The sequence below is a fragment of the Abrus precatorius genome, unplaced genomic scaffold (assembly GCF_003935025.1).
Source record: "Abrus precatorius isolate BTA unplaced genomic scaffold, Abrus_2018 Scaffold3, whole genome shotgun sequence".
Classification (NCBI taxonomy): Eukaryota; Viridiplantae; Streptophyta; class Magnoliopsida; order Fabales; family Fabaceae; genus Abrus; species Abrus precatorius.
Genome location: NW_020874373.1, coordinates 35,423,688 through 35,448,830, shown reverse-complemented (window position 1 = coordinate 35,448,830; position 25,143 = coordinate 35,423,688). Strand labels below are relative to the sequence as shown.

At 30.9% G+C, this 25,143-nt stretch overlaps 3 protein-coding genes across 3 annotated transcripts; all 3 read right to left on the bottom strand.

Moving 5' to 3' along the window:
- Positions 1-5,131: 5,131 nt before the first annotated feature.
- On the bottom strand, positions 5,132-5,960 carry LOC113862585 (F-box protein At2g39490-like). The gene has a single exon (XM_027495664.1). It carries the CDS (start codon positions 5,945-5,947, stop codon positions 5,132-5,134), a length of 816 nt encoding a protein of 271 aa, XP_027351465.1. The 5' UTR covers positions 5,948-5,960.
- A 4,143-nt stretch (positions 5,961-10,103) lies between these two features.
- Positions 10,104-11,353, bottom strand: LOC113861730 (aquaporin TIP1-3-like). Its single transcript, XM_027494730.1, has 3 exons — positions 11,221-11,353; positions 10,588-10,838; positions 10,104-10,478 (listed from the first exon to the last, which is right to left on the bottom strand). Exons 1-3 carry the CDS (start codon positions 11,351-11,353, stop codon positions 10,104-10,106), a joined length of 759 nt encoding a protein of 252 aa, XP_027350531.1.
- A 1,625-nt stretch (positions 11,354-12,978) lies between these two features.
- Positions 12,979-22,928, bottom strand: LOC113862750 (ABC transporter B family member 6-like). The gene is made up of 11 exons (XM_027495922.1): positions 22,232-22,928; positions 19,583-19,637; positions 19,311-19,486; positions 18,996-19,196; positions 17,756-18,015; positions 17,339-17,649; positions 17,017-17,237; positions 16,565-16,905; positions 15,521-16,308; positions 15,193-15,434; positions 12,979-14,831 (listed from the first exon to the last, which is right to left on the bottom strand). The coding sequence occupies exons 1-11, from the start codon at positions 22,616-22,618 to the stop codon at positions 13,602-13,604; spliced, it is 4,212 nt and encodes a 1,403-aa protein (XP_027351723.1). The 5' UTR covers positions 22,619-22,928; the 3' UTR covers positions 12,979-13,601.
- Between the last annotated feature and the right edge of the window lie 2,215 nt (positions 22,929-25,143).

The following is a 25,143-nucleotide window of genomic DNA, read 5'->3' as shown; positions in this document are numbered from 1 at the left end:
ATAAAAATATATTAAAAATGTAATAATAATAATAATAATAACTATTATTATTATTATTATTATTATTATCGTTCAAAAAGTTGAAGTATTATAAGGTAAGTATTATATCAATTTAATATCTGTTAATTCAATAGTATTTTAAAGTTCAAAATTTAAAAATGATTAATGTTGCCCTACCCTAAATTTAACAATAATGTTTAATTTAAAGAAAATAAAACATATGATGTACTTAAAGTAAAAGAGAATACAATGCAAAAATGACTTAAAGTGAAAGAAAGAAAATCTTAAAAATTTAAACAGAGAGAATATGACATATTTCAAGAGTGTTATGATCATATATATTTATGATACTGGAATGGATTAGATACCTTTATCAGATTTCCGTTTTAACTTAGACATTATGTTTTTACTAAAAGAACTGCACTTTCTAATTAACCACCTAAATTAGCATGATATCGACTTTGTAACTATTTACAGTTCTATTTCCTTAAAATAAATTTACAATTCTATATGCATTATTCAGAAAGTTGTTTACTAAGATACATATTATGGATTTTTATGGTAACCAGCTTTGACAATTCATATGTTTGAAGTTGTTTACGCCGGCCTCCATTGTTTTTGAGGGCTGTAAATTTTCCTTTCAAATTAATTCTATTGATGTATGTGGAATCGATCGATCAATTATAATTAAGTTCATTTTATGATGAAGTTAATTAATTATTACTTAGAAATATGAAAACATGGATATAGTCTGCACTTCTTTCTTTCTTTTTGATCAATGAATAAACATTTAGAGCAATTTAAAGGCAGATTATTGCAAAGCTCCTTACGGAAATAACACTTCATAATTACTTTTCCCTAACACATTTTCTGTTATTTTTCATTGAATAATGTTTCATGGCTAAAAATGCTTTTAACGAAAATGTTGATTTCTAATACTTATTACTTTTGTATTTTATAGGGTCAAATCTTTTTTTTGGTTTTTCATCCAAATAATTTGAATTTGACCTAAATTGTACACTCAGATATAGTGGGTGAATTTAACATTAAAAATTATATGCATGCATAAAGACTTAAATTCGATACTTTGCTTAAGTAATACTAAACTATTTTTTACTAAAAAAAATACTGTGGGATGAAATCTTTGAATTGCTCTCTTTATACCTATTTTATTAATTAAATGTAAACAGTTATTTGTTTAGTGAAATTTTGGGTACATAATCTGGATCCTATCTAACATTATACTGACTTTCTTGTTTGAAACGTTCCTAAAACTAAACACGCTATGTATACCCAATATTGTTGTACCTAATTAATGTTATTATGTTAAGCCACTTGATTAGTAATTTGGAACAGTCAACAAACTGATTATAAGCATATTCTTGATGAAACCGTATATACTTATGAGTTGTTGGTTTTAAACAATAAACATATATTAATTAAAAAAGTTGTAAACAAACTGTGGAGAGAATGCTAATGATCTTAAATATATTCAATAAATATACAAAATATTTAACTACTAAACTTTGGAGAGAATTGTTTTTGAAAGTTCTTAAAACAACTAAAACTTGAATAATATGAACAAAAAAAGAAATTATAAGCATGACTAATTAATTAAGCATACATGAAATTTTCTAATACATGGTATAAATAAAGAAGCAAAGGTCAAACTAGTGAGTCTCGAACAATAACAATGAATGGGTACCGACCTCAATTACCAACCAAATGAACACGGGGAAGCACTTAAACGACGGCGTGATCAATGCCGTCCATGGGCACGTTTGAATGAGTGAAGGCAAAAGGTATGATATATATGTGGAAACCAAAAACGCCCCAATAATCACTTTTCCTCAAATTAATTAACCTGTAAAGTGATTATCCAATTAGTCACTTTCCATATGACAGATGAATGTGAAAGAAATTAAGTGATAAAAAGCAAGTTGCAGCAAAAGCACAACACTGCCTCAAGTCAATATATACTGTGCTAAGTCAACAACATCAACCACTGTTAGTGCAACAATTTGCCCATAGGGACCATAGTTAATTAATTACATTTTGTCATATTGTTTGCCTACCATTAACATTGACTTTCACAACTCTTGTTTTAGTTGCTTGTTTCTTTTAAGACTTTATTTGAAAATTTGAAAGGGAAGGGAGGGAGGGTTTAGAGAAGAAAAAGGGAAAGAGAAGGAAGTAGAAATAAAATTAAATTTTTTTTCTTGTTTAGATGTTTAATACTAAGAGAAAAGGATGATAAAGAGTTTAAGTATATAAATGATATTATTATTTTTTATAATCTTTTATTCATATTTTTTAATCATTTTTTATATATTTTTTTAAAAAATAAATATTTTTCTCTAAAAATAATTTAAAAAACTAATATTTTAAAAATAAAAATAAAAATTCCAACAATGAAAGAGTACAGGAAAGAGAAAACCTCCTAAAATTGAAAACTCAAAAAACTAGAGTTTTAAAGGATTTAAAAAAATTCCAAAAATTCTTTAATCATTATCCTCTTAATTAAACAACTTATAAACAAGATTTAGACTCTCTAACTTTTTTGCCTAATACATTTTTCCCTCTCACATTCAATAGTTTTTTAAATATATTTATAATTTAGATATGTGTAGATATGTTATTTAAAATTTGATATTTATTTATATTTTAAAAAATTCAATAATTTTAAAACTTACGTACATAATAAAAAAAAAATCCATTATAATTTTTGGTCGAAATAGTAAAATTGAAAAGCGTAGGCATAGATAATACGCAACCCATAATGAACAACTTGCACTAATAGCAAGGAAGTGAAAAATTGAAGAGCAAATTAAGGCCCAGACCACAAATTTAGAGCCCAATTGAAATGGGCCCTAGTTCTCATTTTAATTGGGCTATTCTCAAAACCATCACACAGTAATCAGAAAGAATGCATTGTAATTTTTTTTATAAATTATAAAATTAGAATATATAATGAGTCAGCCAACTTACATGTTCCAACACCACTTCAACAATTTTGATAAGAAAAGAAATATTTTCATATATTTCAGATCAGAATTTTTTATTTTCATATGAAAAATAATAATCAGTGTCTTAGAACAGTAATTAAAGAATTAAAAATATATATTTTTATACTGTTTCTGTAATTTTAAATACGGATCATTACAATAATAATAAATATTTATTTAAAGTATATACCTAATATTTGATGTTCGAAATTATTTATTAAATTTATATTTTGCGATAAATGTTATAAAGTTGAATCGATTAAGTTTTTATATCCAAAGTGCGAGTTTGGAACTGCAGTGGTTACCTCCAAACGAACCTTTCTGTCGCCGAAACTATCTCTTTCTATATATTTATTATTGGACTAAACCAAATACGCATTAATTCGTGTCACCGTACAAATAATAAATCAATATTAAATATAAATTTTTATAAAAAAACTTTTCTATAAATTAAAAATAATTATTTTTTTAAATTTAAAAATAATTAATTTATAAAAATTTAAAAATATAAATTAATTTTAACTTATATAATTTTTATATTATTATTTTTTATAATGACTTATCCAAACAAAACTATTATCTTGAATTATTATTTTTAAGTGTAAATTAATTTTAATATATACTCTCTTTTTATTTTTTAATCATGTATTTTTTTTAATATTAAATAGGGTTAAAAACTCAACAAAACAAACACTCAAGTTATAATCTTAGGATGTCAAGCACCACTAGTGTCTGGGCTTAAACAAAAAAGTAGGGAATTAGAGACAAAAGTGAATTCAGTGAAGAGAGATAATTCCTTAAGACTTTTCGAACTTTATATATGTATCCTCTAAATATTATAAATTAAGTTTAATAAAATATTTAATTAAGATTTTCTTTAAAAATGTATTTAGAATTTATATTTATATTTTATTTACCTTAGCTGAAGTTAAAAGTTAGTACATTTTATCAAAGTATTCTAGATTTATGATTGATGTATTTTGATGAAATTAATCTATAAAGACTAAAAAAAATGAAAACTTATTCAAGTTTTATAATTAGAATCAAATTGATAGGATGATAATTAAAAAACTAAAATAGACGAGTTGATTTTTTTTTATTTTTTTAAAATTGGAAAATTTAAATTTCTTTTTGTTTAAGGATTATTAAAAGGGCCAATAATAAATAAATAAATGTTTTTTTTAATAAAATTGTTATATTTATTCTACAAATTAAAAAGAGACATAAAAAGAGAAGGGATAACTAAACCAGTGATATGATGAAAATAATAGAAACAGAGATTTTTTTGTGAAAATAATATAAGATAAAAGAGAAAAGAATAATTGAATAAGTGATATAATTAAATACTTGGGAGAAAAGATTTGTGGCTTACAGTTTTGACTCAAAGAAGATTTATCTTCCATATAAAAAAAAACGTGCTAATGAACAAGAAAAAATGTCTAGAAGAGAAGAGACAACCATTTGTAATACTTTAATACCTTGCATACACACTTATTACATGACTTGTTCATAATTGTCCTATTTTTCTGACACTTGCAGAAACCCTTTTGTTTGCTGTGACTTATTTACTGCAAAAACACAGCATCCAATGAGCTATCATCCGAAGTCATTATCTTTGGAGGGTTTCCCTTCATTAGATTAACTAAACATTTTGCAAATGAAATTTCATCTTTTCTACTTGTAAACCCAATTAACTTGATCAGTTTTAGATGCTCCAGTTCTGTGCATTCAGTGGCTTGCATTAAGCATGAATTGGACCATTCAGCTGAATAACATTTAGGATCAATCTGCACATCAATTAGTGAAATGATGTCAACAACTTTAAAAGCTATAAAGTGGAACAAAAGGGCTTCAACCACTCTCCAAGGAGGAAACTTACGGTCACAAAAAGTTGCTCCAAGGAAGGGCATAATTTCAAGAAGGAGAATAAGACATCCATGTTGTATTCATCCTTATTATAGTTGTCTATCCACCATAACTCTCTTAGTTTATAGAATTTGAAGCTCCCAGATAGAGGAGAAATTGATCGCCATATTAATTCCTACAAAAGAATACCTTATTTATGTTAAAAAAAACACATCTTGAGCATGTTTTTCAGAAATTTGCGTACTTGGTTCAAGCCATGCTCAATGAATAAAAAATGCAATTAAACAAGCATGGCATACCTCGAAAGTCCATTTACAGAGAGTTAGAACTTGAGAGTTCTTTATTGTTAATAAAGTTGCATCAAAATCTTTAGTCTTCAAAACACTGCAGCTAGGTCCTACTCTGAAATCAAGCATGGCATCACTCAAGTTGAAATGATATTCAGGCCTAATCACAGGAAGAGGTCCACGATAATGAAAAGATTTGAGCTTTGAAGTTTTAAGATGGAGGGTCTTCAATTGTAAGCAATCTAAGATGGTTAACTTGTGAAGCTGTGAGTTAGAGTCAACACTCAAAGATTGCAACCCACTACACTCAATGATCACCAAGTTCTCAAGATGCTCCAAATTTGAAACAATGGATGAAGCTACCTCACTGGTCAAATAACTCACTGATTTCAAATAGAGTGTTTTGACTGAGAAAGTAGGTGGAAAAGACTGGTAGGTGAGCTTGAATTGCAACTCATACTCCATTTGAAGCTCTCTCTTCCAAGGGGAAAAATCCAACAAAAGCTTGCTGTTATTTGCAGCAGTTGCTAAGACAACACTGTCTTCAGCAAAGTGAAATTGAAGCTTTCTAGGATGCTTGAGTGGATCAAGCTCCTCAAAACGTGTCAGAAATCCAGCAACAACTGATGTGACATCCTCTGCTGTTCCATGTTTAACAAGTGCTTCATTCCATAGGTTTCTCCACCTAGTAGAGAGGAGACAGGTTTCTAGTGCTGATTCTTTTGGTAGAAAAGAAACTATGCGACCCAGAATTTCATCTGGTACATTCCTAAACACATCCTCTCCCATGGAATCTGCTGTTACAATATGACTTTGGTGCTTGGTCTTGTTTTAGACTAGGATAAGAGTTCAATGACATCTATATTAGTAACCTTGTAAATTCACTTCCATTATATATAAATAAGCATGAAAAGAGTTTAATAATAATACATGATATTAATAAAAGCATATATTTAATTTTTGTTCATCATTTACAAATTAATCTTATACTAAAAAAATTTACGTTTTAATCTTATATATTTATATTTTTAATAGTTTTATAATAATAAATACTAACATATAACAAAACATTTGCATAAAGATGAAAATATAAAATTTAATATAATTAAAATTATTATAAAAAATCACATACATTAATTTATAAGTAGATAGATTTTGAGTGTATTTCCATTGAAATGGGTGAATACACAAGTGTAGGCTATTGGAGGCCATTAAATGCAACTTGATACCGATTTCATGAATCAATATTCAATACGACTTTTCTTTCATTATGACGACACACACATATATATGGTCAAATGGGGGCATTAAGGCCTAACTGTAAGCGTATTTCGGTGGCTTTTAAAAGAGTAGCTTGTGAAATTGGTGAATTCGTCATCTTTGAATTCATGATTTAAATTTGATAATAATTTACTACCTAGAGAACTTTCAAAGGGCCAAGTGTTCTTAATTCTTTGATTTGAATGAAAGCAAAGCTTGTAAATGTAGATAATGGACCCATTACAATTTGTCATATTCATACCATTGAGGTTTTCATGAAGATAAGAAGATGATGAAATCTTGAGTTGTGTGAGGTGCACATGTTGAGGTGAAGGTAGTAACAAAAAATTTGATTGCTTTATAGAAGGAATGGACTAATGAGCCTTTCGTGCTCCTCTTGGAATTGGTTTCTTGCATAAAGTAATTCATTTTTACAGTTAAATGGCTTAATTGTTGGGCATGACTTCAGTGTTGATGTGATTATGTATATTTAAATGACTTAAAGAGGATATAAATGGGTTATCCTTAAGAAAATTAAATTAAATAATCACTTTGGGGGACCAAACCCTCTTTTGCCCACACGACACGCCTTCCTCTAGTAATCAAAATATGAATCTTTCTAATTAATCTCCTTAAAGTAATAAAGAATCTATAAATAATAAATTTTATTGAAATTTTTGTTAAAATATATTTAAAAATATGAGGGTAATTGAATTGTATAATTCTTTTCTCAATTATACACGTAATTCAAAGTTAAAATAGATTAAAAGATATAAAATAAACAAGTCAAACGATTTTTTAATAATTAGTTTACGAAAATGGCATTTCTATTTCTATCATAGTTTTCATAATCAAAAAGGAACTTTTTGTTGACATAGATAGAAGGAAAGTTGGTTTTGTTAGCAGAGATATTTGAGAGTGGCTGCGATGGGAAAATTAAATTACTATGCTTTCACAATCATGTTTTTGAAAATATTACTTTAATTAAAAAGGTTGGGTTCTTCCTTTAATTAGTAGTCTATTTGATAATCTTGCTTTTTAAAATTAAGACATGAACATTTTGATGGGTACCCTCAGTATATATAACATATCCCTATGATTTTCTTTTTTAAAATGCGTGATCCTTGTTATGTTTTTCTCATTTTTAAGTTTTTGTTTTGTTATAGTATTTGTATTAACTATTAGAAGAAAGTATGAATGGTTCATTTATTTGAAAGCAAGTTTTGTTTGTTGATACTCTCCTAAAAAGACAGCATGGAAGATGGCTTAATTAGGTACCACCATCATCCACGTGCATATGCAAATGCATGTTAGTTTTTATTCAATAAATTAAAATCATATTTCTACACCTCATTTTCATTATAATGTTTACAAATATGAGAGACAAAGAGAAAGAAGTCATAGATAAGAGGAGTGATGTAATAAAAAAAGATAAATGAAAATAAGTTATTGAATTTGTTGTAAAAATAAATTATGAAAATATTTTGAATAAGAAAATGGTACTTTGTTATTGGTTTATCTATTGTGTGTTTAAGAATATGAAATTTTAAAAAAAAAATCAATAACTTAATCCATGGTTGAGTTAGGAATAGTGGAATGGAAGTCCAACAAAGTTTTAATTGTAGTTTTGATCTTTATTGTTTGATATGCATGATTTTAGTATTGTAAGTTTTTTTTTCTAGTCAATTAAATATTTGTTTTATTAAGGTAAAGCAAATTTAGTCTCTATATCAATTTTTTCACTTAGATTCTTCAAATTATTTTCATTTTCTACTCAAACATTTTTCAAATTAAATTATTTTAACATTTATTCATCAACTAAAATATTAAAATGCACCAAAATTTTTTAAAAAAAGGCTTTTCTTTCAATTTTAATATTACATCGAACAAAATCTTTTGAATTTTTTACTTTTATACCTTTAAAACTATTTGCATATATTATAAATCATAAATATTTAAACAAAAATGAGAAACTTATGTAAAAAATTGATAAAAAGATTAAATTGACTTGATTTTAAAAATATAAAGTTAATTAAAAAACTTAAAAATCAGAATTACGCATAATTCAAACTAAGAGAAGAAAAGACTAATAGCAAACTTGATACTTGAACAATTTGTAAGATTTCAACTGTAAACAATTGCTTCTTTGTTTGATCCTTTTCATCACAAGCCAATAAGACTGATCAATTGGGAACTTCTACAAGTTTTAAAGAATATTTCTTGCATTACATAGTAAGATTACAGCTTATTTTTATCTGTTCATTGATTTCTGGCCTCAGGTAAATGGTATGCTATGTATCTTAATTGTATTATAATTTCACACCTTTAACCATCTCAGAAGCTACCTATCTTACCATTTTAGATAATAATAATTATTTTTATGAATTTAGACACAGAATCATGTAAGTTATAATGTGTTCTCATAAGTAAATTTATCAAACTGTTAACTTCAACTTTTATGATTAAGTTTAAATAACCACATAGTAATTTTTTTGTTTAAAAGAATATATTTATTTGAATATTTTTAATACCCAACAAAAAATTATTCTTTTTAATCCTTAAACTCAATTTTAAAAGTTAAACTCATAAATTTTTAAATAAAATATCTGTATTTAGCCCGAAGTCTAAATTTAATTTTTTAATTTTGATGTAGGAATACCTACATAAAAAATGAGAGAGAGAATAAAGATTATTCTCCAATTAAAATATTTTCATAATATTTATACTAAACTGTTTAATAAAAAATAATTTATAAAGTTACATCAAATAAAAGAGACCTCTCGTCAGATATAAAGTAAATAGATAGTTAAACTCATTATGATCTATCATCTTCAAAAGTTCAATAACTAATATCTATTATTATCATAAGTAAAGGATTCATTTGTTTTTGAATTAAGAAAATAATATATTTAAATTAAAAATATGTTTAAAAAAGTAAACAATTAATAAAATTTAAGGAAAAGAAACAAATTACAAATAAAAAATAGTTCAATACTTATATAAATTAGTAACTTTAGAGAGAAAATTTTAGCTGAAATGATAAATTATGAACATTTTAAAGGACCAATGCCATTTTATTGTATTTTGAGAGTTCAAGCTGTTAAGTTTATATACCAAAATCAATACTACTCACACGATATCTTATATTATACTATTGCTATTATTTAAGAATGTATTAATTAATTTAATTAATTAATGATTAATTTTACATTTCTCTAATTTTCTCACACAAATAAGTATTTAAACAAATCAATTCTTGAAAAGTTACATCACAAATATAATTTTCAAACATAACCTAATTGTTGGCCTAACTTAAGAACGATTACATTTTAAGTGTGGTTATTTAAACAATTAAAGTTATTAATACGGTGATAAGAAAAGTTTAAGTGTTAGAACACCATCTACACACACACACACACACATATATATATATATATATATATATATATACACACACAAAACGTAATTTATAACCTTAGTTTAACAAGAATATTACATCTAGAAATTCCTTGTTTATCTCTATTACATGAAAGAAAGAGAAATCTTAAGATCTACAGGAGCTAAAAAAAGATTAATTTTTCTATATGCTAACCATCTCTAAAGGAGCTAAAACCTTCAATAATTTATTCCCTCCTCAACATAAAGAGGGCGAGGATAGATTAATTTATATGTGTAAAATAAAAATTTAGAAGTCACTACTTGAAAGGGGTTCATGACCATCATCACCAATGAATATATTATCATAGATAATGGCAGCAATTGCTGCACCAATGAATGGACCAACCCAATAGACCCAGTGATGAGTCCATGACCAGCTAACTACAGCGGGACCAAAGGACACAGCTGGGTTCATGGATGCACCATCAAAAGCACCACCAGCTAAGATATTGGCACCTACAATAAAACCAATTGCAATTGGTGCAACAATGCCAACCTTCCCTTTATTTGTGTCTATTGCTGTGGCATAAACTGTATAAAGCAACCCAAAAGTCATCACGATTTCAAAAATTAATGCATTCCAAATTGACACACCAGATGATAGAGAAAATGCTGATGTTTCCTGTAATTTACAAATTAAAAAATTAAGAGTTTCAATCATGAATTAAGTGTAAAAGTTTACTATAAATTATGATTAGTAAAGTTTAAAGCTAAAGACTAATAATAGTTACCATTCCACCAGTAGCAGACTTGAGAAGAATGCATGCAACAACTGAACCAAGCAACTGTGCAATCCAATACAAAATGCTTCTCAACAAGGTTATATTTCCTCCTATGAAGGCACCAAATGTGACTGCAGGGTTCACATGACCACCAGAAATGTTTGCTCCAACAGAGACAGCCACAAAAAGACCAAATGCATGAGATAGTGATGCAGCTATGATACTAGTGGGTGTTGCAGGTCCATTGTTGGTAATTTTGTCTGCCCCAATAACCAATAATTAGTCATTTCTATAGCATCCTAAAATTTTCACTCTGCCAGGCTTAAAACAACATCAATAGAGGACACAACTCTTGAACCTCAAAAAAAATTTTAACTTAATTTCGTTTCAAATTGGATAAATGTAATGCAACCAGAACAAAGTATTCAAACTTTAACCTTGACATGCATGAGTGGTGACATTAATATTTACACCAAAGTCTTAAGACTTAGGCTGATACCAATAAAATTACAAGTTGTGGTATGTAACACTTTTCCTTAAATTAATCTAAAGCTAAACTACAACGAAACTTTAAATGGGACAAAAATTAAATAAGCTTCCAAAACACATTTATGTATGAAAGGAATTATGTATAGTGCTCACTATAAGCCATGCCAGATCCTTCTCCAACAAATACAAAAATGATCATGGAAAAGAATTCTGCAAATGCTGCTCTAATTGCATCAGCTTGGCTAGCCTCTCGGGGGGACCCTATAGCAATTCTATAGATTTTCATTATTATCAGCTCAGGAATCAGAACCTCAAGAAACAGGAAAGAAAAAACAATGTTTTCTTAATTTGTTTTGAGTTTTGTTTACTCTTTAAACACCCAACTTAACGGCCAAGGAAATGGTCAGTGAGAATGCGTAGTGTACAATTATGGAAGCATGCATCGTATAATTAAGGAGTAAGGAGTGAAGTCTTAATGGAGCCACTTGTGGGTAGATGACTCGGTCATAGTTTTGCCATGTATGTGGCTGTGATGTGATGGAGATCAAAGGATTCGTACAAAAGATTTTGCATGAAGATTGTGCTATATTTTCAATACTAGCGAAAGTGCTGGCTAGCCTTCTACATTTGAGACACAATAGACCATATATTATTTTATTTTATTTTATTTTTAATGTGAGTAATGTACTTGATTTGATTTTCATGTGGAAATGATAGGTTCAAATTTGTGGGTCGAACGGATATATAATAATTGTTATTTAAATACACAATATAGTAAGACTTAGCTTAATTAGCAAACCTATTAGCCACTCCCCCATCATAGCGAACGGATAGTACGTGTGTAATGTATTACGCGACAACAAAGGTTTATATATTAATTTTATGGCTTAATTATACATTTTTATTCATAATTTAGACTTTGTATTTTTTGTTTCTCATTTCTTTTTAGTTAATTTTTAGTTTCTAAAATTAAGCAATTGGCGTAATTTTTCTATTCAAGACCTCAATTTCTTTTTTTCCTCAAAATCTTTATAAATTGAATTGTTTTGAACTTTTTTACATAAAATTCATCAATCAAAATATCAAATTTTGTTCAAAATTAAAAATAGCAAAATTTCCTCTTCATATCCTAATTCCATATTCATGAAACTCTTCAATCATTAAGTAAGGGACCATTTGATTTGAAAAAATATTTTTTGATTTTATTTTAGTGATACCTTTGTTTTTCTTGTTTTCAAAAGTTTGTATAGAATGTGAAATAAAAAATGTTATTTCCGTTTATTCTTAAAAAAAATTAAAATGTAAAGAAAAATAAATTTAAAGAGGTATTTTCATAACTAGAATTAAAAATAAAATAGAAATCATTTTTTCAAACCAAGCAATCCCTAAATTTTCCTTCTAAGCCTTTAAAATCATTTCATATCCCAAATTTATCACAAACCACATATTTGAATAAATAATGGTAATTTGTTAAGTTTATATTAAAAAATTGAAAGCAAAATTGAATTTACTTAAATTTAAAAGAAAAAAAAACTTAACAAACTAAAATTACATACAATTCTGAATTTTAAAACCAAAAATCCAATAAGTTGAATTTAAGGTTTTGACAACCCCCCCACCCCCCACCCTTTCCCAGAAATAAAAAAAGAGCCTTTGAATCTATCATTTTTTTTTTCCTTTAGATAATATTTTTAGTTGTCAAGTGCCAGTGACCAATAGCGAAATAACAATTCTGAAGGCAACAACTCGGGAAGTTTTCTCGTATAATGTAGAACCAAAGACATGTTCCATAGGACCTACTTTACCTGTCTGAAGATTGGAACCGAAGCCAATAATAAATTCCTCTGTACGGTTATGCCTAGATGGCACATGATGTGCACAAAAGACTGTTTATACAAGAAAGAAGGGTTGAAACAATGGAAGTTATAATTGAATAAGAACGGAATACACTTGAAAACATGCATCCATTATGTAGGGGAAAAAACTCAGGATTCAAGCAGCAAAAGGAATGCCTTCTACACTATCGCTATATATATACAGAGGTTACAACTCTTGGATCTGAATTTTCTACAATTTTCACAAAGTGAAAAAACAAAATTACAGTTATGAATAAGTTCCTCCACGCTTGAGTTAGGGAGAGTGGAAAGGAAGTCGAATGAAAGAGTCACCTCAGCAGAATTAGTGTTGATTCCACCCTCTCCTGAAAAGCAAATCAATACCATGGATAGAAAACACCCTCAGTCTAAGCCGCTTGCCTCCAAAAGAATCCAGCAAAGTCCGCAAACAAACCAAACTCCAAAATCCTATATTTAAATTCCTACACATCTATTCATCCTACAGTATTCTCTTCCTATGCCTAATAATGCCGAGTGCTAATCCAAGCCCCATCATTCCCACTGCCATCCATAATTTCCACCTGACATTCTTCGAAAAATCCTTCAGGTGCAGAGTCACCAGTGATTCAACTCAAGCAGATAATGAAACTATGCTCATGAACCAACATTAGTAGCAATTGCTCACATTACATTTCCATCCTAAACAAGCCGATGCTGACGCAAAGCCTTGCCAAAATGAGGTTGCATTAATCGGACATACAGACCATTCTTTGCCACCAACGAATCATGAGTGCCCTCCTCCACTATACGTCCTCCATTAAGCACGACAATATTGTCCACGTGCCTCATCATTGCAGCCCTATGCGCTATTAAAATGGTGGTCTTGTTTCCCATTATTAGCGTGTCTAGAGCCTCTTGCACCACTCGGCTTGACTCAGATTCGATTGATGAACTTGCTTCATCCAACAATAAGATAGGTGCATTTTTTAGCACCACCCTTGCAATTGCAATTCTCTGTTTCTGTCCTGGAGTTAAGTCGACACCTCTCATCCCAACATGAGTGTCATAACCATGAGGCAAGCTGCTAATGAAATGATGAGCATTTGCTATTCTTGCAGCCTCTTTCATCTCAGCTTCACTGGCATTATGCCTTGCATATATAATGTTTTCCCTTATGGTTGTTGAGAAGATAATAGGTTCCTGCTGAACCAGACCAAGGTGGCTCCTCAACCACCTTAAGTTATAGAGCTTTAAATCCCTCCCGTCCAGGAAAACTTGGCCAGCAACTGGATCATAAAATCTCTCGATCAAAGATATTATAGTGCTCTTTCCTGACCCTGAAACTCCCACAATAGCAACTGTTTGGCCCCCATTGACTTTGAGACTAAAATTGCTCAATACCAACACTTCTGGGCGAGATGGGTAACAAAAATCAATATTTTTTAAGTCAATGCTGCCATACACATTGGGTGGCTTCAATGCTGAGCTATCATCAGGATCAATTTTAGGCACACGATCTATAATTTCAAACACTGATATGAGAGATTTTCGTCGTTTAAGTATGTAAGGAGCCAATCCAAAAGGCTCCACAAGAGCAAATGTTGCAAATGAGAAAACCATGTACTCCTTGAGTGCAGTAGGTGGATCCATGTAACCATGTTTTATACATATTGCAGTGTACCAAAGTAGCAAGGCATTACAAGCAAAAAGTAAAAACTGTGAAAAGCCAAATGCAAAACCAATTGCCATCCCATGAAGAAAGCTCTGCTTAAATATTTTCTTTAACTGCAGCCTATAGAGCTCCATTACCTTATTACCAGCACAAAATGCAACAACAGTGTAAATGTTTCTAACAGCATCTTCAAGAACCAAAGATGCCTTTCTGTGCATTTCCTGGATGCCCCTTGAAAATCCAGCAAGCCACAATTTCTGCAATATTCAAACAGACTGCACTTAATTTGCATTTTAAGCAAAAGATTAAAGTAAATTGACTAGACTCTCCTATTATAGTTCATGTGTTTCCACCTAACAACTTTGGTTTTTGGATAGTTAGTTTATGACATGGAAACAAAGCCTAAGACCATGTGCATTAGAGTTCGATCTACCTCCATTCTTCTAAATAAGTAGTTCAAAGTTCAGTACAAGATGGGTGGGCTTGTGCATTGTCCACATTTCAAGCCCAAAAAGTCAGTTAGATATAAAACCACTACTGGTGTTTTCACTCAACAACTTAAGCTTTTTGGGATAGTTGGTTTATGAAAAGGGAAAATACATTTCAGCAGGTACAAACCTGGGCAATAGCAGAAACACAGAGAATTGGAAGGGTTGCAAAAGCGACAAGTGCTAATCGCCAGTGCAGCAAAGCACCAATGAGAAGACCAACAATAACTGCAGCACTATCCTGTATAAATATGGAAAGCCTGTTGCTAAAAGCAGCTCGTACAAAAGTAGCATCATTGGCCAATCGCATGGACAAATTGTCCACACTGTTTTCCTCATTGTCAAACCATCCTACTTCATTGCGTAGCATGGCTGCCATTATTGTAGAAACAGATTAAGTAATGTTCAAAATTATACATTTTGTAAAATAAAAATACAGCAAAAGAGAAGTTATGCACCTGAGAACATCATTCTCCTAACTCTTTCTGTCATTTTCTCTCCCATAATACCAAAGTAGAAATGCTGTAAAAAGTTGGCAACAACTGTCACAATACCCATGCAGCCAATGATCAAGCACCACTTGTCTACCTCCCGTTCTAGGTGGTGATGATCATCAATTCTATAGTAAGCTGTCACCACAAGACCAATAACATAAGCTAGAAGAGGATTGAAAGAACCAAAGATAGCAGCACCTATGCTTCCTAACACAGCATAAAGCCACTCCGCAAAACTAAGCTCAGCCAGCTTCTGCAGTGATGGTGGTTTTCGATGCTGTGCACCATTTGTTTCTCTCATTTTAACTGAAACATCATCAGAATGACTATGTGGTCTACTAAAAGTCTGTGAATGGGAGCGTTCATTTTTAGGATCTGATGTTAAAAGAGGTGAAACAGGGGATTCTGGATCAGAATCATTTGATGTTTGTCGATGCACAGACTGAACATCAATCTTGGGTAACTCTGGCAGTCTCATTTCAAAACTATCCTGCCTCCTTATTGATGGCTCCTTATGAGCGGCATCCAAAGCCTGACCATTTTCCAGCATCTTCTCCGGTGGAGGGCTCCGGACTTTGGGTGATTCTTGCAAGTTAAAGACACCATCCGGAGGTCGGGATACATTAGATATTCTTTGAAGAGAGGGTGACTTCATCATTTTAGGAGATGATGGTTCTTTGAAGCTATGACTTGCTGAAGAATCCTTCTCAATTTGGAACACTGCAGTCTCCTTGTAGTTTCGAACGGGCATCCTGGTAGGTCATTAAAAAATAAAAAGTAAGCCATCAAAATACCAGGGGAAATCTTAAACATTATTTAAAGACAAAATATTAAATGCTATAGTCTAAATTAGTTTATTATTCTAAGAAATAACTTTCTTAACAAACTCTTGCCACATTCATCATCCCAATATTTTTTTCTTTTAAAGAAGATTATTGTTATAATCTGGGTAGACACAAACAATAAAGCATGGCAAAGGAAGAAGTGTGAGTTGCTACAGTATTAGACCTCTTGGGAAGTTTTGCTGCCTCTTCACATCGAAGAAGTTCCGCGTATAAGCCATCCAGGGTTAATAATTCATCATGAGTACCCATTTCAACAAGCTGACCTTCCTCCATAACAGCTATATAGTCAGCATTCCTTATGAGACTAAGCCTTCGAGCAATTATTATTGTCGAGCGTCCCAACATAAGCAAATCCAGAGCTCCCTGAACAGCCCTCTCAGCCTCAAAATCAAGTCCACCAGTAACCTCATCAAGCAGAAGAATTGATGGATTTAGAAGCACAGCTCTTGCAATAGACAGTTTTATTTTCTGCTCCTCAGTCAAAGCTAGACCAGCCCTACCAACCTGAAAGCGAGGAGCACCAGTTTTGGAAATTAAAATGTGACTGCCACTTCAAGGAAATAATTGAAAATACAACACCCAAAAGGAAACATGATCATGTCAATCAAGCTTTACCTGTGTGTCATAGCCTTTCTCTAACGAGCTGATAAATGTATGTGCATGAGCTATTTTAGCAGCCTCTTCAATTTGATCCATGTTGGCATCCCTCCCATAAGCAATGTTATCTCTTATACTCAAACTGAGCAAAGCAGGCTCCTGGGTGACTAGTCCAATTTGGCTCCTCAGCCATTCCAGTTTCAAATTCTTGATGTTTTCACCATCTAGAAGAACTTCCCCTGAATCACAGATTGGAAAATCAATTTAAATCAGCAAATGTCCAATAGAGTGCTTTGAATGCAACAGTAAAATTATACGGTATCAAAGGGGAAATAATTACCTAATGTAGGATCATAAAAACGCTCCATTAGTGGAATAATACTACTTTTTCCAGAGCCATTTCTGCCAACAAGTGCTACAGCTTTCTTAGCAGGTACAGTGAGATAAAATCCACTTAAGATAGGGATTTCAGGCCGAGATAGATAGCTGAAATAAACATTCCGAAACTCGATATTTCCTTGCACAGAATCAGGTGCAGTACCATCATGATTAATAGATGACGATGACCGACTTATCATCTCAAATAGTCTATAAGCAGCTATTCGCCCCTGATCAAATGAGTAGAAATTTGTTGCTGCTTGATTCAACCCCCTGAATAAAAGTAAAACACACACACATATATATATATACACATATATATATATAAGTAAAATGTTTAACATATAATGAAAATAAATGAGTTGGGAACAATGCTCACAGGCCACTTAGAATTACAGCAAAAAGAGCTGTTATAATTTCACCACCATGCGCTTTTTCATGAATAACCAAGAACCTTCCAACCCAGAGTTGTAATGCACACGAACATATTGCAAGCCCATATGTAAATCCAAGACCAAGCCCTTGAACAAGACTTATTAATATACCATATCTAAGAGTAGCTTGCAGTGACGTAGCATATGAATATTTGGCCAATGTTTCATTTGTAAATGCATACAATGTCCTTATATAGGAAACTGCCTGCATCACAAGAAATTTTCTGCATTGAAAATCAGTGGCTCTAAAACAATTTACCAATTAAAGAGAACTGCACCATTCTTACTAGTAACTCTTCATCAAATTCAAAAAACTAAAGTAAAAGTGAAGATGAAACTGAAGCATTCCAGATCTTTCTAATAAAATAGAGCAATCAGGGCAATTTACATCCAATTTCAAAACTGTTCCATATACTAATCTGAGATGTGAAAATATAAATAACCTTTAGAATGTACAATCCAAGATTTCATAGCATCATATCCATAATCCCATACAGAAAAGGAAAAAAACAACTAGCAGAAATCTTGAAGCAATTTTTTTCACAGATTTCACTCCATGCATCTTGACATTTCGTCCCAGTTAGTGGGGATAAAGATAGTCTAGTCTCCAGTCCACTAAAGTCAGAAATAATAGAATAGCTAAATCACCATCATAAGGTATTTGGAAGCAAAAGGAATGATCACATCTTTAAGGGAGCCTCTCTGCCTCTAAACTTTTTATGGATAGGATTTAAAATTCATCAATTATAAAGAACTGGTGTTATTTTAAAGAGTTACAATGATTTTATTGAAATTAGATGCAGAAAAACCCTAAAATGGCATCTTAGATTCATGAACTCCCTCCAGATCTTTTCATTGGAGATTTTTTTAAGTCCTTAATATAAGATCATTTACAAAGTTTTAAGGGCATTTATTGTTTTTTCACATTTTTTCCCCGTATTGCTGAACCTTTCTCTGTTTTTATCAATTAATAAAATACAATTTGACTTTAACTAGGGATAAACTCAGAATACTGTAATTAAATTTTTTTAAAAAATACATTAGCTACTTCAAATAATTTTTCGTAATATGTAAAAAATTAAAGGGAGAATATGTCTATCTCATACATAAATACAGTACCGAAAAAAAAGGATAAAAGTACTTGGTTAAACGTAAAACAGAATTAAAATTCAAAAAGCAAACAACCTGCTCAGCAATGCTAGCTGCTTCAGCATATGCATCTTGGATATTCTCTGCAAGCCTATGGAGGAATATATTTGATATTCCTCCAGCAGCAACAATAAATGGACCTGTAGCTAATGTTATCAAAGCAATCTGCCAACAATTGATAAGGCCAATGACAAGACCACTGAAGAATGTAGCCATATTATGAATATAATTTCCAACCTGTATCATCAAAAGCATATAAACATATTGTACAAAACATGTCAAGAGATATATCTGAAAGGAGTTAGAGTTTTCAAAGGAAGAAATTTATATACATGATGAAACAAGACATACCTTTTCACTAAGGGCAGACTGGATAAGCAGCACATCACTCAACACTTGACTCACAATGTCTCCATTATTCCCATAAGTATCAAAAAAACTCATATCTTGATTTAATAATACTTGAACATAGTTTGACCTGATGACAGCAGTCTGTCGTTCTCCCGTCAAAATCCAACATGAAACCTCTATTTAACAGGGAAAAAAAGCATTAGTATTGCACCAAATTTAGATGTAGTTCTCATAAAACATGTTTCTCTTGATTAAATTCAATTAACATTTACCAATCCAACCAGCAACAAAAACTCCCACAGCAATATAAACAATGGTTAAAGCAAGCTGCAAAAGGAAAAAAAAAGGCAAGTTAGCAAAAGTCTGCAGATACCCAAACTGAATGTCTACAAAAAAACTGAAGGCAATTTCTCCTCTGAAGTTTCCTCTTCTCCAAAGTTTCAAATAACAAAAGGTATATCAAAAGTATACCAACAAAGAATGAAGGAGACACAATTACGGCTTAGTTACAAGAAACTAAGACAACAGTAGACAATGGAGTAAACAATTGACAAAAGTATGTAGCTTTTAGGTTAGCTTTTTAAGGTATTTGGTACTAATGGCATAACACACAAATATGCAATAGCTAGCACCTCCTAAAGTCGTATTATTTTCTAAAGGCTAACAAAACCAATAAGAATATGGTGATTTCAGGAAGTAGAAAGGAATGCAAAATCTAGTGAAAAAAATGATAGGATTGAAATTCCTTACAAGGAATGTATAAATTGTAATAATTAGAATGTGTCTGATGATACAAAAAAAAAAGGCAAGTAGTAACCATGCAAACTGTATATGAAATTTTGTACAGTTAGGAAATATAAGAAAGTGTCATGGATTTATGGAAGTTGTTGCTTAACTGCACTCTAAATGAAAGGATATCCTGACTCAATATGTTATCCTCTTCCTTACCTTTCCTTCAGTTTTTTACTGTGTATTCTTGACAAGGAGAAACAAAATTGTAACCACCATAATAATTATCCTTCCTTACAAAAATCAAAAAGAAATAATCAGGAAATCATTCATTATAAAAACTACATATAGATGGTTCTAACCACCCAATCAAGGAATGATACTTCGAGTATTTTCAGCCCAATGGGATTTGGTAATTTTTGTTTCATGGTCTTGCATTGAATTTTCCCTGAGAAAAGAGGTATAGGGAGGCTGAGAAGAACTTTAGAAGGAAATTATTAAAAAAGGTCTCATAGAAAATAATATCTTCGAGAATTTGATTTTTGACCAAATGCAACTGCATCATGTGATTCACATAGCTAGCATTACCTAGTATGATAAGACTTTGTTGTTGGTGGTGGTGGTGGTTGTGTCGGTTGGGTTGGGTTCAATTTGGATTTTGACTTCTGTTTTTAGCTGAAATAACAGTCTTACGTTGATATGTCTCCAAATAATAGCATGAAATTTAAATCCTTAAAGGATTGGAACTTTATTCCTTACCCTTGGAGGATAAGTTATCGGTATGAGAAGCCTAAAAGTTGTAACCTTTTTTCTTTCTTAGTAGAATGATCAGTTTCATGAATTATGGCAGCAAAATGTGTCCAAGTTGTGCCTTCATGTAATGCAATCAAACCCTAGATATGAAGTGTGATGCTTAGGTTCTTCCATGACACTATCCTGCTTTCTTTAATTTAGAACCCTATCGAGATTTATTTTCTTTGGTAGACAGAAATATGAATCAATCCCATTGAAACACTTCTTTTTTTTTTTTTGAGTTTTCCCCAAAATATATCAAACTTAAAGCCTCGTTCCTATGGGTACTTTCTACAGCAATCAAACAGAAAATAAACTTACCTAAAAATCCCATCCTATTTTTTGAAAATTGCATGTATTTTAACATAACCCCAATGAAACTCCAATATTTTTATAAACTAAAATTCACCCAAGAAAATGTTAACCCATTAAATCTTTAACCATTCTATCATTCCTGTATATTTATGAGATCAGAAAAAATGTAATGCACTCCAAGCCAATAGTTTAAGAATGCGACAGAGAGGAGAGCCTACTTACAAAAGGTCCATGACTCAGCCAACTACGGGAGACTCATTCCCATGTCAGCTCATCAAGTTGAAAAAACTACACATTACTCAAGCAACAAAATTGTTTAAGACTACCCCTTACGGACAGGGCTTGATAATCAAAGATGATTTTATTTATTACTACAACATGAGAGGGAAAAAAATCTCAAAAATACTAAACAATCCACCCTTATAAATGTGTACAGACTAGACGACAAGGTTTAGAAGTTCCATAAAAAATTAGTTGCAGAATTACCAAAAGCTAGACTGCGCCAATTCAATACCAAAGGTGCAATTAGGGAAATAAAAATCCCTACCAGGGAAAATAATCTGTTTTCAAAAGCACCGAAAGGCCATGACAAAATCTGCGGAACCAGACAATTTTCTTGAACTCCTCAATGGCCAATCAATTACACCAAGAACCGCAACCAATGATCTAGAGAATCTCCTAAGGCAACCTTTCTACTCATTGAAGTTTCCACATGTCTACCAATTTAGTTCCAACATGAAACCGAAACACTAATAGAACAGTACATGCTACCTAGAAGAGAAGAATAAAATACAAGATACATTTCAATATACATAGCTTTAAACCCAAAGTATAACATCCTCAATTACCTGCTAGACAAGTGAACCAAATCAAACTATCAGAAAAGGAAACCTATGTACAATCTATGCTTATAGGCATCATCATCGTCATCCCAACCCAGTCTAACAACAACAAAGCTAGTCCATGAATTACATAATTATAGCTTCAATCACATCTCAATGGCATAATATCGTCTGAGCCAAAAACAAGGTGGAAAAAATCCAAAGCAAAAACTAGGGTTTTGCGCATATAAATCACCATCTAACCTCTGTGAACCTGTGAAATTGCTCCTGCGACGTGCCATGCTGGGGATCCATCCGCAGCACATGAATAATCTTCGCGAAGTAGTGCAAGTAAACGACGAGCGCGGTGCCGTGAGCCGCGGCGGCGACGGAACCGACGGCCATGAGGAACCAATCAAAGCTGTCGGCGCATGCAAAGAGCCGCGAGAAAGGAACCGCGGCAGGCGGCGGCTCGATCTCCTCCGGCTCCTCCATCTCCTCCTCAACCTCCACCTGCTGCGACGCGGAGGTTTCGGCGCCGGGGTCGAGGTACGGCGACGGAGACTCCGGCGGCTCGGAAACCTCGGACACGGGCGTGAGAGGTTGCACGTGCGGCGGGGACCACCCGAACAATCCCCTCGATATCATCATCTCTTCGCTCTCTCCGAAACGAAAACCCTCTCCGAATGAAAACTCTCAATTCAACAGATCCACTCAAAAACTGAAAATCCTTCTTCTTACATATAATTGTTCTTTTCCGTTTTCTCTCCCGGCGAACGACGTCGTCCTGGCCTTCGCCGGCACCGCCGTTGCCGTGTCTTTATAATCCTTCTCAGTTCGGAAACGGTGCGGGGAGAGGGGAAATGATAGAGCCACCTAACGCAGCACGCGAAATTGGTGAACCCTCTTCCGTTTTCTTCTTCTTCTTCGGGTTTGGGTTTTCTTCGATAGGTTTAACGGTCAAACGCCGGCGTCGATGCGCTTAAGTATTTTCTTATTTTATGATTTATTTTTATTATTATTATTTTGTTAATGATTATATTTATTTGTTTATTATGGCTTTATGCTTTTTAGGGACAGAGATACAGTGAGTGTGCGCTGTGACGACAATGGCATGCATGCAAAGCTGGAAAAACGAAGCAGGGGCGTTTCCGTAAACTCATCTCATTTTTCCCATGACACGTGTTGGATCCTCGTGCCTTCTGTGGGTGAGCGTGCAGATATCTATAATGCTCTAATTAATATAATATATTATTTTTCTTTTACTTTTTTGTCAATGTTAGAGTTAATGCTTTATGTACTTCAATTGTTTTTATTAATTTAATTTCTCAATCTTTAATCAAATAAATACATAATTTTTTAAAAAAATTAATTAACTGTTATCAAATATTTTTTAATCAATATTTAAGTTACGTAATGATACAATGTTTTAACATTTTATTTCCGTACAAAAGGTTATAGTAGTCGTTGTGTAGTTATCTTTTATACGTAAGTATACTTTGAAGGTTCTTATTACTCAACCTAATGGTTAATAAATAAATAAAATGTTAAAAATAAATTACTAATGTATTGTAAATAAATAAATAAATGCTTTTTTTATAATTGTATTTATCTTTTCTAATTTTTAACTATTATCTTTAGTGTATTAAATACTATATATATATTATTAAAAAGTTATTTTTAATATATATATAATTAATAATATACCTGTTATATATAATATTAATTTAAAAAGGGTTATTGTGACCAAGCACTCAATTATGTACGTGAAAACAAATTAAAATAATGGTATTTAGTTAAATTTAACATTTAAAGAAACAATTAACAATAACTTTTGATCATAGATGATGTTTTTATGGTGTAACATTAAATTAATTATTGTTGTCAAAACCTCTGTGGAGAAAGGGTTAAAAACAAATTTGAATTCTAACATTTGTAGTTTGGAAAAGTCAATATCATTTGACCATACCAGGTCCAATGTTATTTTTAAAAATTAAAATAAAATAAGTGCGCATCATTTGACGAAAAATGAATTTAAATATAAGATTTTAAAAATTATATACTGAAATATGAAATTAATAAATTATAGAAATTTTAAATTTCAAATTATTATTAACGTTATTTAATAAAATAAATCAATTTTAAAAATTAATACTGATATTAAAATGTTCATAATTTTTATAATTTTAAATCTCATATTTTGACATGTGTATATATTATTTCTAAATATCATATTTTAGCTATACAGAAAATTTCAGAACAATTAAATAATAAAATACAACAAGTCAACATTAATGAGTGTCAAATTCAAACTAACAATTTATTTCGTGCTTTTAAAGGTTAAATAAAATTATAAATTATAAAAACCCTCTAAAATTATAAAAATATAAATAATTAATTTAAATAAATAATATAAAGAGCTTAGATTTGACAAAAAAAAATGAGATTTAAAATATTTTTATAATATAAATAACTAATTTAAAATAAAAATAATATATAAAATTAAAAATTATTAATTTAAAAACGTATATTCACAATTCAAAAATTGTGAGATAAACTCTTTAAGTCATACAGTGATGATAAAATTGTGAGTTTTTTCATATTATTTTAAATGATTTGGAGAAAATTGTAATTAATTTTTTTTTCAAATTTTTATCTTTAAAAAGAATAATGTTTCTATCTCTTGAAATAAAATTAAGACAAGTATAAGATTTAATAAATTAAATTGTCTTAATTTAATTTAAAAGTGTCTATTTTCAAAAAAAATTCTTCTTTTCATAGTCATTTGACAAACACTTGCCAGTATTGAAGTAACTCATGTAACCCTTTTAAGAAATCTCCAAACAACCTTCTACAAAGGATACTTGCACTTAAAATTAACAGAGGTAGTAGGTAAAGAATTCTTAGAGGAGCAAAACTACAATTTGTAATGAACTCTTGTAGTTTTGAGAGAAGGACTGTGTTTGAATAAAAGGAATTGTAGTAAGAAAAGGTCATTTTTACCAAAAAGGTTATATTAGTCAAAAAATTAGAATTATATTCTAAAAAAATATTTTATAAAAATTAAATATATATTATGTAAATTTTTTAGAAATTAAATGCAAACAAATAATTTCTATTAATTACTAAACGATTTAAAAGTAAAATGTTATTTTAAAAAAAAGGTGACGAGGACA